At 44.5% G+C, this 16,655-nt stretch overlaps 3 protein-coding genes across 5 annotated transcripts in view; 1 reads left to right on the top strand and 2 right to left on the bottom strand.

Annotated features, from left to right (window-relative positions):
- cirop (ciliated left-right organizer metallopeptidase) overlaps window positions 1-1,775 on the bottom strand; it is a 7,409-nt gene extending 5,634 nt beyond the window's left edge. Inside the window, exons 1-2 of one of the 2 annotated variants that reach the window (XM_027287889.1) lie at window positions 1,536-1,775; window positions 212-594 (exon numbers count right to left, since the gene is read on the bottom strand). In XM_027287889.1, the coding sequence (XP_027143690.1) occupies window positions 212-594; window positions 1,536-1,567 (415 nt within the window). In that variant the 5' untranslated portion in view covers window positions 1,568-1,775. Of the gene's footprint in view, window positions 1-211; window positions 633-1,535 lie in introns of both variants that reach the window. The other variant, XM_027287890.1, reaches the window with a different exon arrangement.
- Window positions 1,776-1,812: 37 nt separating this feature from the next.
- lrp10 (low density lipoprotein receptor-related protein 10) lies at window positions 1,813-15,575 on the bottom strand. 2 transcript variants are annotated; one of them, XM_027287888.1, is made up of 10 exons: window positions 15,553-15,575; window positions 8,104-8,297; window positions 7,908-7,940; window positions 7,548-7,692; window positions 6,970-7,163; window positions 6,308-6,873; window positions 5,774-6,210; window positions 5,080-5,274; window positions 4,515-4,644; window positions 1,813-3,847 (listed from the first exon to the last, which is right to left on the bottom strand). In XM_027287888.1, exons 2-10 carry the CDS (start codon window positions 8,150-8,152, stop codon window positions 3,206-3,208), a joined length of 2,391 nt encoding a protein of 796 aa, XP_027143689.1. In that variant the 5' UTR covers window positions 8,153-8,297; window positions 15,553-15,575; the 3' UTR covers window positions 1,813-3,205. The 2 variants fall into 2 exon arrangements, with proteins under 2 accessions (XP_027143689.1, XP_027143688.1); XM_027287887.1 differs by lacking the exon at window positions 15,553-15,575 and adding an exon at window positions 10,123-10,192.
- A 784-nt stretch (window positions 15,576-16,359) lies between these two features.
- Window positions 16,360-16,655, top strand: part of LOC113747664 (tenascin-like) — an 8,179-nt gene continuing 7,883 nt past the window's right edge. The window contains exon 1 of the mRNA XM_027288184.1: window positions 16,360-16,383. Coding sequence (XP_027143985.1) covers window positions 16,360-16,383 — 24 coding nt within the window. The remainder of the gene's footprint in view (window positions 16,384-16,655) is intronic.

A 16,655-nucleotide genomic window follows, 5' to 3' on the forward strand; every position in this document is an offset into this window, starting at 1 on the left:
GTTTATTCTACATTAATTTGATCATTTTACATAAATAAATATTCATTATAAGCTTCAGTCTCAGAAAAATGCATTTAATTTATTGATACATTTATTGATAGATTAATCGCGATTAATTACAGAAATTTTTGCGATTAATTAGTTAATTTTTTTTAATCGATTGACAGCCCTAATATATATATATAAAAAAGTGTGTGTGTCTGTTTTTCACCTGACAGTAAAGAAGACACCATCCTCACAGCCTCCTCCACCGCTGCCTCCAGCCTCTTCCGCTCAGTCTTTGATAGGCTGCTGCTCTCCCTTTGAATCCAGCTCTGGATCCTGATTGGCTGTGGAGTAGCAGCAGGAGTAGTCGGGGTCATGTTTCTTAGGCTTCTCCTCTGCCTCAGTGTAAGGCCACGCAGAGGTGATGACCTCCATCCTGGATGATGGGTTCGTTTCCCGGTCTGGGCTCTGAATCTGGGCTCGTTAGGTGGGCTGCCAGCAGCTCGGACCACCCTGGATTGAGCCTGAACCTCATCAAAGATGCACTTGTGCAGGGCTCCGGGGAACTCCAACAGCAGGATCATTACCGCCAGTATCCCCACCCAGAGTCTCTGGGGTGGAGGTAAAACCATAATTATAGCTGTAACCTATTTCAGGGTCACAGCGAGGATGATGATTAGTCGCTGGACATTTTGGAGACGAGACGTTCATTCAAAGCAACACAGCTTCTCTTATGGCTGAATATGGATGGTGATACTGATATTTAACACGATATAGAGCAGAGATTACTGAATAAAATGATGCAGACAAATGATGAAAGAAGTTACAGTGAACATATATATTTACATCTTACTACAAATGCCAGATTTGAGGTTGTAGACACTTTTCAAGTTGCTTATTTGGAGTGACGGTAGCAAACGGGGGATTTTAAAAGGGTTATACTGGACAACTAAAATAAAATACATGGTGTTACTTCTTTTACAAACGATATCTACATAAATAAAATAAATAAAGCACTAAGAGCATCATGTAAGCAAATAAGTTACCTGAATAAATCAAATATAAACATCTGGGGGAACCTGGACTTGTTAATATCTTGTGAATAATGTCTTTGCCTTACTGAACAGGAAAGGAAACTAAACACAGATGGTGTAAAACGCTACATTAGTTTAACGCCGTGTTAAAGTTCTCATACCAAAGTGACTACTTTAACTTTATTTCTATCCTACAGCTCATTAGCCATGTTAAGCATTAGTTAAAATGGTACGCTGTATGAAGAGCATGTCAAATTATTAGTTTGTTTTATTCACCACAACTCAATTATATGGGGCACTGTGACAGCCAATGAGGTGGATGTAAAACAGAAATATAAAAATCTCATTAAGGTTGTTTGTTTGTCATCTCGCAGGATGAATCAAAGGTCGTCCTGGACAAACTTTCCTATAAAGGAATAAAGTCATGCATCTTGCTAGAGCAGCCGTTAAACGTGGAGTGATCTTCAGCTCCGACAAACACTTTCTGTTGAAATCAAACTTATTCATGATAAATACCTTGTAGGAGAACGCGACCTCAGTCCACCCATGTAGCCTCAATCCTAAACGGACACGCAAACTGCTTCATTTATCTGCATTCGCCTTTTATCCGCAGTGAAGAGCTCCCTCTCTCTCTGTCTCTTTCAGGAGTGTGTGAATTTCCATACAGCTTTTGAATACAGAGCACAATGTCATCTGTCACTGAGGTGTCTTTTCTTACAGTATTTAGATCAGCTGCCTCACACACAGACACACAAACGAACAAACAGAAAAAAAAAACCAAGCAGCCAACACCTAAAAGTGCAAATCGTTTTAATCTCAGCCACATTTTTTACTTATATATATATATATACAGTGAAGTTGACCCTAATAAACCATAAAATCACTTTCTCTCTTATTTACGTCATTAACATTGCAAATTTAAAACTTCCGGCTACTCCACGTTGGCCCTAATACATTCAACAAAGCGAAACAGAACTTAAGAGGAAGAAAAAGAAGAAGAAAAAAAAAACACCGAAAAATGTACAATAATACAAATGGCACACCACAAGTCTGTTGTGTCAAAAACATGACAGGATGCGATCGAGTCACCGCGGCGAGGGTTCAAGTTGAGGTTATTTCGTGGATTCGTCGCCGGGAGCGCCTCATCTTCCCGTGCACGCTATACACACATACACGCTCACACACACACATCCTAAAATCAGGCACCAGAGAGATTGTCTTTTGACACGTTTGCTTTTGCAGGTTACATACATTCACTTGAAAAGGGTACACGTATGTGTGTGTGTGTGTGTGTGTTGCAATCAATGTGCACTGAAACAGGGGTCCCGAACAGTTATTGCCAGCTTGCAGAGTAGACATGCTTCTTTTTTGTTTGTTTGTCACGTTATAATAAAAGCCACTGATGTGTCGACGCGTGCTATGATGTGAGAAAAACATGTGCCTCCGTGTGTTTTGGTGTGCGGTGTGTGTGTGTGTGTGTGTGTGTCTCGGGAATCATCGAAATCTCCTCGAGCCATCTTACAGGAAACTCCTCAAAAAGGCACTTAAATAGGGAAAATGATTCTTCTTGTTTTTGTTTTTATACACATATATCTATCTATAATTATCTGTGATGTAACATGAGACTGGATGCAAGTGGCAGAAGTATGTGGAGACAGTCCACATCTACAAACATACTCCGCTGTCAATGTAAGACTAAAACGCAAATGCATTCACACGTCATACAAACACAATCATGTTCCCATCATGTCGTGTCTAAAAACTCTAAAATCATTCAAACCTGACAGTAGCCTGACTCAGTTTCTGGATAGGGAAGATTCTTCTGTGCAAAAGTTTACCTTCAATGTGCAGCCTAGCGTTCATTAAGTGCACATCCGATACTCACCTACGCTCACTATCAAACATACGTCACCCATGCTGTTCTTCTAAAAACTTTCTCAAGGAGGTCTTCTTCTTTAAAAAAAAAAAAAAAAAAAAAGGTGAAATACTTTTTGTTTCCGTAAGTCAAATGCAACTCGAAGCCATTTCAAAAAAAGGCACCAGACTTGCACAGTGAGGGTGAGTCTTGCCGTGGGCCACTCCTGTGCTTTAAGTTCAAACAAACGTGGAAAGACTGGGTTTCAGTTATTATCAGTGAGTAGAGGAGATAAAGGAAGGGGTGTCGGGGTAACGGGTAAGGTGGTGATTTAGGTGAGCATGGGTACGTCATCCTCTGAAGTGTTGTCTTCAGACAGGGGGATAAGCAGCACCTCGTCGTCTGAGGAGGACGAGGAGAAAGAAGGGGAGGCGGACAGGGGCATGGAGTTGGTGGAGGGCGAGGGCGAGGCTCTGAAGAGGGAGATACTCAGGCCCAGCGTGTGGAAGATGGAGGCCAGAGAGGGGCTGCTAGGCGGGACGGTGACGGGAGGAGTGTGGGGAGTGTCCGCGGGCGGCGCTGGGGGAGCGTACGGCGGCGGAGGTGGGGAAGCGTCGGGGAGCTGCATTAGAGGAGGTGGCGCTTCCTGCTGCTGTTGCTGCTGCTGCTGCTGTTCCGTCTGAGCCAACAAGCCAAGTTTCTGCGGCACCGGCTGGTTGACCGCCTCCACGGCCGACGAGGAGCTCGTGGGAGTGGAGTGGGCCGGGTCCTGACCAGAGGGAGCGGCGTCTGACTGCTGCTGGCTGGCGCTTGACGCCTGACTCGGCCTGGAGGGAGGTCTGGGGATAAGACCCCACCTCCTCATGCGGCGAACAGCTCGGCGGACGAACCGGGGCCTGCGTCTGCGGTGCGGGGAGTTGGCGGCGTCCTGACGGAGGAGCTGGAGTATTCCCCTCAGAGAAAGAGACGAGGTCTGACGTGGAGGAGGGAAAAGAGCAAATCAGTTAAAACACCGTCCACTCCGACTCTTAACGTGGCATTTGAAACGCCAAAAATAACTTTCACTTCGATCCAAGTTTAGGGAACGAGTAAGTAGTTTGGCCAAATCCCATCAGACAGAACGGGCTTTGTTTTACACCGCTCATGCCTCCGCCTTCGCTACCTCAGCTGTCCTCGCGAAACTAATAATAAAGCACCTCAGTGTGAACTTGCATGGTAACAGCACATTGGCTCCATCTTAACACTCCTACTTCAGCCCACGCAGCCTCCTGGGGATTAGCGAGGCCCGCTAAAGTGGAGCACAGATAAAAACAAGGACTACTATAGACGACGGCGTGGCTGAAGAGTCGAGGGATCAGCGGCTCAGCGAGGTGAATGAATTGAACGCTGGCGGCCCCGTTTTCAGTCTATAGGACATGTTTTCCAACTCTGAAGCATTTTAAAAGATTTGTTCTGGTTGTGTTTGCCACGGCTTTGAGCTAATCCCAAATAAATCTGCATCTGGGTAGCAAGACTAAAGACAGGTGGACTCGTCTAGTCTAGACCACGTCAGTAACTCCAACCTGAAACGATCGTGGAGTTAATTATCAGATAAATAAATAAAAAAACTTGGTGTCTTGTGGTCCCTCCTTTCCTCTCACCTCGTTGGGGTTTTCCGTGGGGAAGTCCTCCACCGGAGGGATGATTCCCTGGGCGATCAGCTGACCGTAGGAGGGAGGAGCCTGCTGCTGGATCAGCTCTGCTTCCTGACGACTGATCGGCGCAAACAAGCTGCCGGGAAAATGGACACGCTTAGATGCATTCACACGCACACTGCCAGCACATCACACATACAGTCCTTTGTTGTAGATTTCCTTTGCAGCTATTCTTCACGTTGCTTTTGTTATGACGTTCGATGTTTTCACTTCGTAGCTGAGTACACGCTGCCTGGAAGAATGTGGGAAGCTCACAGTTTACAAAGACACCCGGGCAGTTCTTGTTTCTCTCATCATAAAGAGAGAAGCACACAGTGTCCTGGTTGTGTTGTTAGAGGCTCTGCTTTGTGTTTGAGGGCTGCTGTCTGGTCGTGCTGGCAACAACCGAAGCCGGTAGTAAGCAAAACAAACTCGTGACTCATCAGTTTATTAGTACAAACCTTGGCTGAGGCGTCACTCTGAGAAAAAAAATAAAAAATCTCTATAATTTTGCATGAAAGATGACAGTTACCTGTACTCCCTGGTCCTGAGCGAGTACAGTTTACAGGTGCAGCCCATGGCGATGACCAGCAGGAGCCCGCAGACCAGGCTGCCCACCGTTGCCGCGGTGATGACCTTGCGAGGCAGGATGACGGTGCAGTTCAGCTCGTCCGTGGCGTCCTTACAGTCCACCTGGCCGTCGCAGCGCCAGCTCTCAAACACACACCTGCGTACAAGAACAATGGGCCGTTTGTGTGTGTTAGAGCGTCCAGGAATAACTCGAGTGAGAGATTCAGTTTCACGTGAAGCTGCGTTCAAATATTGAAGCTGAAATTCTATCTAAAGGTTTGAGTCGTAAGCACATTTTTGTGTCAGATAAAAGTTTCAGGCTGTATATTCATCATTACACCCCCGAGACAAAGTACAGTTTACTGAAAAGCAACTGTAAACACACAAAACACATAGTTCAGGTCTCGTACTTGAGAAATAGCCACTGAAATTCTTAGACAATCATATTTCTGCACACACCCTCTGACTCACACACCAAGGCACACCCGGCCCGACTTGACTAATCTGACCGCTATGGAAGACACACACCATTTAGCTCATCAGTCTATTTAAAAACAAGACAAGACAGCAGTCAGACAGCCTGTAAATAAACTCCGAGGGAAGATTGTTTGCCTCTGAAGCCAAGAATGAACTTTGAGATGAGCTCACGTACTGACCTGTCGCTATCACAATGAAAGGTCCCCGGCTGACACACGGAGCAGTCCCTCTCGTCGCTGCCGTCAGCACAGTACAGCTGGTAGTTGCATCTCTCTGTGACCGGGTAGCACACGGGCCTGCTGGGAAAATGACTGGACGCCACCGCCCTCTGGCCCGCCACCCCGCAGGCGAACTGGTTCGGACTGCAGCCCCTGCATCCCTGCTCGTCCTTCCCCGTCTCGGGACAGTCCCACTTCCCGTCGCAGCGCTGTTCCTGAGTGAAGCAACCTCCCGCCGCTCCCCCGCAGCGGCCCTCCCAAGGTGGGCAGTAGCTCCCGACGTGGAACGTGGCGTTGAAGCCGCTTCCCTCCGAGTCGCGAAGGGTCTCGTACGTCAGCGACAGCAGGCCGGTGTGGGACTCGACTTGGACTGATTTGTAATTGGAGGCGCTGGTGATCTGTCAAAAACGCAGGAAGAAACACGGTGTTACCAACATGTGTGGAATCATATCACCTGTAATAAATGTTTGAGACGTTTCTTAATTAGAAACTCACAATTTTAATGATGTCTCCTTTGCCTTGCTCTCTGTTGTACACAGTGAGTCTATCCCCGGGCCCCAGCACCAGTTGCTGCAGGTCCAGTCTCAGTGGCCTCGAGTCCTGAGGGTCCAGAGTCCACACACAGAACAGTGGAGGGCCCCGGATGGCTGGAGGAGAGAAGGTCCCATAGAAGGTCTGGTGGAGGCCTCCGCAGGGCCACTCAATGGGAGTGGGCGTCACGACAAGCCCTCTGTGAGTCTGCAGCTGCTCTCGATCTACCTGGGCCTCCTCCTGCTCCCTGTCGTTCAGCAGCTCCCACAGAGGATCTCTCTCGGGCCTCTTATCTCCAGCCTTTTGTCCGTCCGAGTCGCGATCGTGGTCATTGTTCGGCTCAGCTTTGTCCTCTTCCTCCTCTGTGCTGCCAAACTTTGTGGGCTCTGTGGTTTCGTCGCATCCCTGTTCGTCGGTGCCGATGCCGGCGCCTTCATCGAGACACTCCACGCGGCCGTTACAGCGCCAAGAGAGAGGAAGGCAGCGGCCGCCGAGGCACTCGAAGGACGTCACCGGGCATTCGCCAGAGTCTGGATGTGTAGAAACAGAATGGAACAGAGCCATGTTAAACAACAGGACATGTGGGCAGCACTTTATGAACGGAGAAGAACACCGCGCTGTCGTACCTCTGGCATAGTTCAGCAGAAAAGATGACACGGGGAACTGATGAGGGAGGAAGTGGTGTGTCACTGTAATATTTCCTCCTGGAAACTCTAACGGCTGCGGCAACTTGGAGCCACAGAGCACGACCGGCTCGCCGCCAGCTGATGATTTTATGGACACCCATTCTTTCCTACACCGTGCGGAGAACTGGGAAAAGCTGCGAGGAGATTTGAAGCACAATTAGTGACAAAGAAGCTCACGTAGAAAATACAGACAGAGGTTGAGACACTTTAATATCTCTGTCTGGGTTAAAGCTTCACGGACAATGCTGCAACACTAGATTCACTAAAAACTAATCTTCCAGTCTGATTATCGTATCCATTGCTTTTTTTATCTCTCATAACACCTTATCCTAGACTGAAAAAACTCTGATATTTACATGACATTCAGCTCAATTCAGTGTGTTATTACTTCAGGTGGAATCTGGTTTAGGTTTAATTTAAAGCAACTTATTTATCAGCTCTTTGTTTCTTCACGTCGGGTGTTATTTAAGAAACAAGAAACGAGTTGAGCTCTGGTTAGATTCCCTCGGCGGCCTCACCTGAGAACGACGGGTTCTCCTTCCGAACCCTTGATGACCCAGCAGTCGTAGGAAGAGCCGAAGCGGTAGGACCAGCTGTAGTAAGCAGAGCTCCTGATCTGTCCCACTTTGCTCTCTAACACTTGGAAGGAATGTCCACAGCGGACTGAGGAACAGCGAGAGAAAAGGGTTAAGAAGTCGAAGTGTTTGTGAGATGTTGAAGACCATTTTCACTTAAATGTTACTTTCATTACACCAACTAATCTTACTGCGATCACATTAAAGTCCAGAATAGGTGTTCAGAGCAAAATAAAGTCTGTAACACTGAAACATTCACGGTCACAACATGAGATAAAAGTGCTGAGTAGTTCGTCTCCTCACCAGAGCAGAGGGCAGGCTGGAAACGGCTGCATGCTGTGTGGGAAACAAAATAAGCAGAACCACAGCGAGTCAGGCAGGTATTCTTATCAGCGACAGACATCGTGAGTGTCGCACGATATGAAGCGTGCAAACACGACCTTTGCCTGACAAACATTTAAAGCGGGCAGATAAAGAAAGAGAAAGCGTGTCCGCTCACCTGTCACGGTGAAAAGCAGCAGGGCGCAGAGGTTGTGAGCGACTGTCATCGCGGCGATGCTTCTCCCCCCTGAAGTGTTGCAAATTATATTTAAAAAAAAAAAAAGGTAAAAACTAAAAAAGACTTCAGAAGGTTGGAGGGGAACGATGTCAGAGAAGTGCCATTTTATGAGGTTCTGTTCAGGAAGACTTCACCTGCAGAGTGACAGAAGAAGAAGGTGAATGAGACTCAAACACAACAGACAACAAAATAAGCAATTTATAATCATGCCTATATATCAAATTATGCTGATCATGTTGATGTGATGTTTCTTAAATGATTATGATGATGTCATGATGAGGTCAGGGGGTGGTAACTCTATATGTAGATGTCACCTGAGCACAGGTAAGGGGTGTTTGACTAGAGAGCGGAAGGGCAAACAAATTTTTCAACCATATTTTGAGACAAAGCAACTTCATTTATATTGCCGTTGCTGTTAATCAATAAAAAGAACGTGTTTTGTGACGCTACGAAAGAATGCGTGTTGATTTACTGACCGCTCCTACAGGTGCTTTAATATGTTATACGAGCGTTGGATTAGATTTGGACAAAACAAACAAAAGTTGAAACTGTGGGAAGCTTGTGACAGACTATTAAAATAATAAGCGGCAGATTAACAATAAAATTAAACTTCAAAAAAACTGAATGGAAGAAACACAGATAAACCAGATACTTCAATAAATTCTAATAAATCAGACACTTCAATGATCCCTCGGGGGAGTTTTTACACGCATTTTACCCAAAATACAACCACGCACATACAAATATAGACATGCAAATGTGGAGAGAGATGTTGGGCGGACAGGAAGCCACACATCGCTGCGTCCTGGGAACATGTAAGGGGTACTATAGGTTCGATAACTCGCTCAACCTCCAGATACCGGTCCACACTTTCCAAATCTTCCAAACTCAACAGCGTCAGTCTTTTTTTTTTTAAATCTCAGTGCTCGTCTGTTTTGAAGGTTGATTGTTTTTTGTGTTTATTGTGTAAGTTATAGATATTTCTGTCTGTTTATTGTGTTTTTTTTAAACCTTTTCTACTTTTTTCTAATTCTGTAGTGTATGCTACACTTTCCTTCTACTTTTTTCTAATTCTGTAGTGTATGCTACACTTTCCCGTGGTGGGATAAATAAAGTATATCTAATCTAATCTAATCTTATACATCATGTTGGAGACTTCTTATCTGTGTTACACCTGTTTATTTGTTCAAGTGCTCCACCTTTAAACATATTCAAGTCTGCACTTGCTGTTTAAAATATTATTTTAACCTGTTTTTAATGCTGCATTCTTGTAATTTGATACTTTTATGGTTCTTTCTGTGATTTGCCGTCTATTGTAAGGTGACAGAAAGGCACCTATGAAATAAAATGTATTATTATTATTATTTTAAACCCACATTTATCAATTTTTTTAGCTTTAGTCACACAAAAAAAAGTGAGTAACGAGCATTAGTGTGTCTATAATTCATCCTGTATTGTTGACTATATATATATCCAGGCAGGAAAACATGTGACACACACACACACACACACACACACACACACACACACACTTCCTTCCCATAAGCTGCTCAAACAACAATGACGCCAGACAAGTGTTAGCAGCGTTTCCGTCGCCGAACAAAAACAAGTTTCAAAGTCTCCCTCTTGTTCCCAGTCAGACTAAAACCGTGAGGATCTGGAGTTAGGCTCGGTTGAGGTCTAAACCTGTCCCCCTTTGAGTTTAAAAGACGTCCCGGGACGTCGTTTGGACACAGTTTGCTGAGCTAACAGCGGCTAACAGCTAGCCGCTAACCGCCGGACTCCTGTCCGCCTTTAGACGCTTTTTTCTCGGGCACAGACGCCACAAAAACACGTAACCGAGCCACACACGGATGGTTTAAGCTCTTGGATAAATGTCAGCACGGAAGCCGGAGGCGGTGGCGGCATTTTAAAGAGGATTAAAAGGAGAAAAGCAAAGGCAGCGGCGCGGTACGTTACCGTGTCAGGCGGCCTCTCTTGTTGACAAGTTCTCAAACCACTTCCGTGTGCTTTAGCTAGTGACGTCACAGGAGGAGGGGGCGTGGCTTCGCTGTTGTTGTTTGTCTCCCATTCATAAAAAACTTTACACTATAAATATTTATTATAGTAAAGATTAAACCTTCAAGCTTCATTCACAATGCTGCTGTGCGTTCATGTAGAATTAATGTCATTAAAATCATCAATGTTTCAAACCTGATGAAATGTTTGTTTTTGAACACAAGGTGTCAGTGTCGCTTTACGCAAACTTCACTTTTAATTCATAAAAAAAGTAACTAAGTAGTCTACATTTACTTTATTTATTTAAGTAGAGTATTTACATTTAAGGTTATTTTCATTTTAGCTTTGGAAGAAAAGTATCGTGAATTAATCCAACATTAATTCATGTTGGAGCCAAATACTGATGATTTTTATCAGCTCTGGTTCCCTCAAAAAGTTAGCAATGAACAAGTTGTGGCTATAATTAATCATAAATCAAAAAGAAAAAAAGACTAAAGTAACTAAGTAGTCTACATTTACTTATTTATTAAGTAGAGTATTTACATTTAAGTTTTTATTTTAGCTTTGGAAGAAAAGTATTCTGAATAATTCCAACATTAATTCATGTTGGAGCCAAAACTGACTGAGATTTATATCAGCTCTGGTCCCCAAAATAGTTAGCAATGAACAATATTGTGTCTAAATAATCATAAATCATAAAAAAATGTGTCAGAGAAACTTAAAAAGACAATAACTAAGTAGTTTTTGTTACTCAGTACTGTGCATATTAATTTGAATTAAGTATTTATTTAAGGTTATTTTCATTTTAGCTTTGTAAAAAAGTGTTCAGGATTAATATATTTGTATCTTACCATTTGATTCAATAAACAACATTAATTTATGTTGGCAACTTTTTATGATGATTTTTACAGCTCTGGTTCCCCAAAATAGTTAGCAATGAACAATATTGTCTAATTAATCAATCATAGAAAAGGCAGAAAACTTAAAAGACAAAATAAGCGTCTGTGCATATTAATTTGAAGTAAGTATTTTTATTTAATGTTATTTTCATTTTAGCTTCAGAAGAAAAGTATTCAGACTTAATATTGCAATCTTAATCCCACATTAATTCATGTTGGAGCCAATACTGATGATGTACTGTGCATAAATTTTGAAGTATAGTATTTATAGTGGCCCTTGTCACTATACGCGCACGCTGGGATTTAAGGGCTTGTACGCGTGCCAGTGTAGGTGCATAACACAGCCAAAGTCCAAGCATTACTGATTATGTTGCATATTATTTTGATACAACAGCCATCCCAGAGTATACTCACTCAATAAAGTTAAAAACTTCTGACCTGGCGTTCAACGCCATGGCACGGTCAAAACCGTATAGATTCCCCAGCAAGCGCGCCTGCACTGATTACCCCCACCTACCTATTAGACTCTTGCAATAGCCTAATTAGGTACTGCCACCTACGTGGCACAAAGGATACAACACTCATAAACAGAATGACCAATTTGGCTCCTACACACCGGCCCTAATTGTTTAATGGTGTGTAAGCATAACAATTCAAACAAATAAACAACAAAGGAGCCAAAAGTTCTGCTTTGAGTGGTAGATGTACACCCCATATCTTATTAATGTATAAACCAATTAGTCATCATGGGCTGCCATCAGCAGGCAAAGTTTAGTTACAGGCCTTTCCATAATTAAATTTTGTTTTAAGACGGGCAGATCGTACAAATCCATTCTTGTCAGAAAGGTTTCCAGCACTTTACCGAGCAGCCAAGAGCCTCGAGGAGATGTCCAGTCCACCACTAAAACGACGTCCCAGCACAAGACTTCTTTTCCCTGGTTCCATTCTGCCTCTCCTGAAGCAACAGAAGATACTCTGTGCACCCATCGCTTCCAGAACAAATCTGAGAGGTATTGGACCTGTCTCCACCGTCGCTTGACATACAGATCTTGCTTCACAAACAGTCCAGGTGGTACAGCAGTTTGCCTTTTAAGGAGGAAATATGATTGGGTGTAAGAGGTTCAGGTCGTTCGGATCCTCTGATAACTGGTGATGGGCCCGATCATTTAGTATGGCCTCAACTTCACAAAGAACTGTATGCAGTCCATCATCATCCAGTGTTTGTAGACGCAGAACGGAATTGAGCACTTTTGACACCGGATGACACGCTCCCAAACACCACCATTGATGGGATGCGCAGGTGTATTGAAACTCCCACTTGATTCCATGTTGAAGCAGTGCTCCCTGTATCTTGCTGTGAATTAACTTGGCAAGAGCCTCACGCAATCTCTCTCGGATCCAACAAAGTTAGTGCCATTGTCAACAACATATGAGTAACTTGGCCCTTCTGCTCATAAATCGCTCAAAGCATTAATGCATGCATCAGTGTCTAATGAAGTCGCCATCTCCAGGTGACTGCTCTGCTGACAAACAGGTAAAAATCACTCCATAGCGTTTACACATGCTTCTCCCTCTTTCACCTCAATTGGTCCAAAGTAGTCGACTCCCACACTTGTAAATGGGAGAAAGATCAGGCAGAGTCCTCCCAGTGGCAAATCTGCCATCTTTTGTTCACCAGATCGTACAGCGAAGCGTCTGCAAGTGCAACAGTCAGATATAACCTTTCTTATTGCTGAATTAGCCCCTGTGATCCAAATTTTTTCCTCATGGTGACAATGTGTGGATTTTTCCACTGTGGCCCAGCTGATGGTGGATGTGTCTTAAGATGAGAGTTGCAACATGTTATCTTTAGAAAGAATGAATGGAGGCTTACTCTCCTCTGGCAGCGCTGCTTTACTCAACCGCCCTCCAACTCTCAGCAGGCCATCTTCCAGGCGTGGATCCAGTTTGTACACAGAACTCTTTTTCTGACTGATGACTTCCAGACAAAGAGTGTGTCAATTTCCTCCTTAAATTGCTGTTGTTGAGCATAATTAGGATGGAAACCTTGCCTCCAATAGGTCATCTGAAGAAACACTCTGCCCCCCAAGTGTTTTCTTCTGATCCTCTTCATCTCCAACTGTACGTGTGTGGATTGATTGTTTGGGTCAACCAGCTCTTTCTCACTTGGCTGTAATTTCAACAGAGCTCTCTTCACCTTGAGGAACATGCGATGAGACCTTCAGCCTCTGCCAGCTTGAAAAAAATAAGCAGTTTGTCAGTAGACATAGGTGAGTCTTTCACAATCACTGCACTCACAATGAAGTCCTCTTTTTACTCTGGGTCATCCAAGGAAATGGCCGTCCCACAACACACTCTGGCCAAATGCTCCTCTGACTTCCATAGGAAGTTGGGCCCTTTCACCCAACTGCTGCCAGTCAACAGTGCGTCCACCTTCATACCTCTGGATGCATCATCAGCTGGATTCATCTTAGAACTTACATATCTCCACGTTGACACATGGTGGATCCCTGATGGTTGAAACCTCTGTTCCCCACGAAGGTATGAAATCGCTTATCTTCATTTTTTATATATTTCAGGACAGAGGTGCTGTCTGTCCAGAAAGACTGATCTTCCAACCGTAGCTGCAGCTCTGCGCCAACATCCTGTCCACTCGAACAGCAAGAACCGCCGCTGTGAGCTCCAACGTGGGATGGTGACCTGTTTTAATGTGCACTCTTGCTTTTCCAAGCAGGAAGGCAACGTGAACATTATGCTGACAGTCTCATCCTCACATAAATGACGACACCTAACAACATTCACTTGCGTCGGAGAAGTATGCCACACAGCATGTACAAGTGGTCCAAAATCCTTTGGCTTAATGCACCTCTCATCTTAAACTCTGCGAGCCTGACAAGCTCCGCCACCACTTTGTCCAGTGTTGCTGTATGCACTTGGTACGTCGTCGCCACCAAAAGTTTCTCCTGCATAGCTCCTGCAAGCAAACACTTTGCCTGGTAGAGTGATTGGGGCAATAAACCCCAAAGGATCATACACTGAACTGAGCAGAGAAAGCATGCCACGTCGAGTGTAAGGTTTTTCTCTTCACCAACATCTTAAATCGGAAAGCGTCACTTTCGATGCACCCTGCAACCACAAGGGCTCTTTCCAAGGGAAGACTGTCTCTGTCTAGATCCAGTTCCTTTAAGTCTTTGGCTCGATGCTCCTCTGCGACAGCCGCAGCACCACACGGCTATACTAACCACACTTTGTCAGGTTAAACCTCCCCGTAGGCAAAGAGCTGTGAGATCTTTAATCAGCAGAACAGCTTCCTCTTCAGATGATGTGCTCTTTAAACAATCGTCCACATAAAAAGTTTGCTTCATGTGTTGGTGACATCAGCAGGGAAGAAGGCCTTTCCATCCTCTCAGCTGTTTTCCTGAGTGCGTAGCAGCGCAGCTCGGGGATGAAACAGCTCCAAACAAATGAACAGTCATCATACTCTGTCACTCTTGATTCATGTCACCCTCAGGCCCACCATAGGAAACCGAAGAAGTCTTTGTCCATCTCTGCTACTTTGACTGGTAGAACATCTTCTGTATATCTCCCAAACTGCTACAGGCTCCTGCCTGAACCTGGGCGAGCACTCCCAGCAGACTACTGGTAAGGTTGGGCCCCTGCAGCGCTGACTATTTAATGTGTTTCCTTAAAATGAGGCTGCCCAGTCAAACACCACACGCAGAGTGTTCGTCCTAGAATGGTAGACTCCGTGGTGCGGGACATACAACCCTTTCCTTCAGCACTATCCAACTGGTGCTGAGGTACCTTTTCTGCATAGCCACTGGAAATACATCAGTGAAGAAGCTTGCATATTCCTGATGGAACCCTCATCTCTCTGAAATCCCTGCCGGCTGTATCCAAACTTGGATTAAATGGATGATTAAAGGGTTATCAATGCAGTAATCTCAGAATTCTGACTTTTAATCTCAGAATTCTAACTTTGAAACTCAGAATTCTGAGTTTTAAGTGGAACCTGCAGGACCACTTCAATTCACTTGAGCACTAGAAGAGACTGTGAAGAGAAGAGAAAATGTTGGACTTGAGCGATTTTTTGTGCCTTCAAGGGATCCCAGAAGATGCAATTAAACTGATGGAAGAGGAAAAGGTGAGTGAAAAGTCAATATGAGTTGGTTTGCTGGCTGGTGTTTATAAAAGATCAGCTGTAACAGAAATGAAGCATGTAAGGTGTGGTAACTCAGGTTAGTTAGTAGTACATTTGTTAGCTGTTGGACGTTAGTCGCTGGTTTCTTGTTTTGGGGCAATTTTTAATCATTATATCTAGCTAATATGACTATTGGTATAGTGGCCCTTTGTCACTATACGCGCACGCTGGTGATTTTAAGGGCTTGTACGCGTGCCAGTGTAGGTGCATAACACAGCCAATGTCCAAGCAGCATTACTGATTATGTTGCATATTTATTTTGATACACACAGCCATCTCACGAGTACTCACTTTTAACAATAGTACACCTGCGGCGTTACACGCCATGGCACGGTCAAAAACCGTATAGATTCCCCAGCAAGCGCGCCTGCACTGATTACCCCACCTACCTATATAGACTCTTGCAATAGCCTAATTAGGTACTGCCACCTACTGGCACAAATGAGTACAACACTCATGAAACAGAATGACCAATTTGGCTCCTACACACCGGCCCCTAATTGTTAATGGTGTGTAAGCATAACAATTCAAACAAATAAACAAACAAAGGAGCCAAAAGTTCTTCTTGAGTGGTAGATGTACACCCCATATCTTATTAATGGATAAACCAATTAGTCATCATGGGCTGCCATCAGCAGGCAAAGTTTAGTTACAGGCCTTTCCATAATACTAAATTTTGTCTTAAGACGGGCAGATCGCACAAATCCATTCTTGTCAGGAAAGGTTTCCAGCACTTTACCGAGCAGCCAAGAGCCTCGAGGAGATGTCGAGTCCACCACTAAAACGACGTCCCCAGCAACAAGACTTCTTTTCCCCTGGTTCCATTTCTGCCTCTCCTGAAGCAACAGAAGATACTCTTGCACCCATCGCTTCCAGAACAAATCTGAGAGGTATTGGACCTGTCTCCACCGTCGCTTGACATACAGATCTTGCTTCACAAACAGTCCAGGTGGTACAGCAGGTTTGCCTTTTAGGAGGAGAATATGATTGGGTGTAAGAGGTTCAAGGTCGTTCGGATCCTCTGATAACTTGGTGATGGTCCGATCATTTAGTATGGCCTCAACTTCACAAAGATCTGTATACAGTCCATCATCAGCCATGTTGGTAGACCAGAACGGAATTGTGAGCACTTTCTGACCAGACCCGGATGAACAAACGCTCCCAAACACCACCTGATGGGATGTGCAGGTGTATTGAAACTCCACTTGATTCCATGTTGAAGCCAGTGCTCCCTGTATCTTGCTGTGATTCAACTTGGCAAGAGCTCAACACGCAATTCTCTCTCGGATCCAACAAAGTTAGTGCCATTGTAACAACATATGGAGTAAACTTGGCCTCTTCCTTCTGCTCATAAATCGCCTCAAAGCATTAATCATGCATCAGTGTCTAAAAAA

This window comes from Larimichthys crocea, chromosome XIV (genome assembly GCF_000972845.2).
Source record: "Larimichthys crocea isolate SSNF chromosome XIV, L_crocea_2.0, whole genome shotgun sequence".
NCBI classification, from domain to species: Eukaryota; Metazoa; Chordata; class Actinopteri; family Sciaenidae; genus Larimichthys; species Larimichthys crocea.

Excerpts from the sequence above, each read along its gene's own strand:
- lrp10 (XM_027287888.1), bottom strand. The coding sequence starts at position 8,152 with ATGACAGTCGCTCACAACCTCTGCGCCCTGCTGCTTTTCACCGTGACA. Across the intron at positions 7,941-8,103 it reads GCTGCTTTTCACCGTGACAG|CATGCAGCCGTTTCCAGCCT; the intron begins GTGAGCGGACAC and ends TTTCCCACACAG. Across the intron at positions 4,645-5,079 it reads CTCAGGACCAGGGAGTACAG|CTTGTTTGCGCCGATCAGTC; the intron begins GTAACTGTCATC and ends TTTTCCCGGCAG.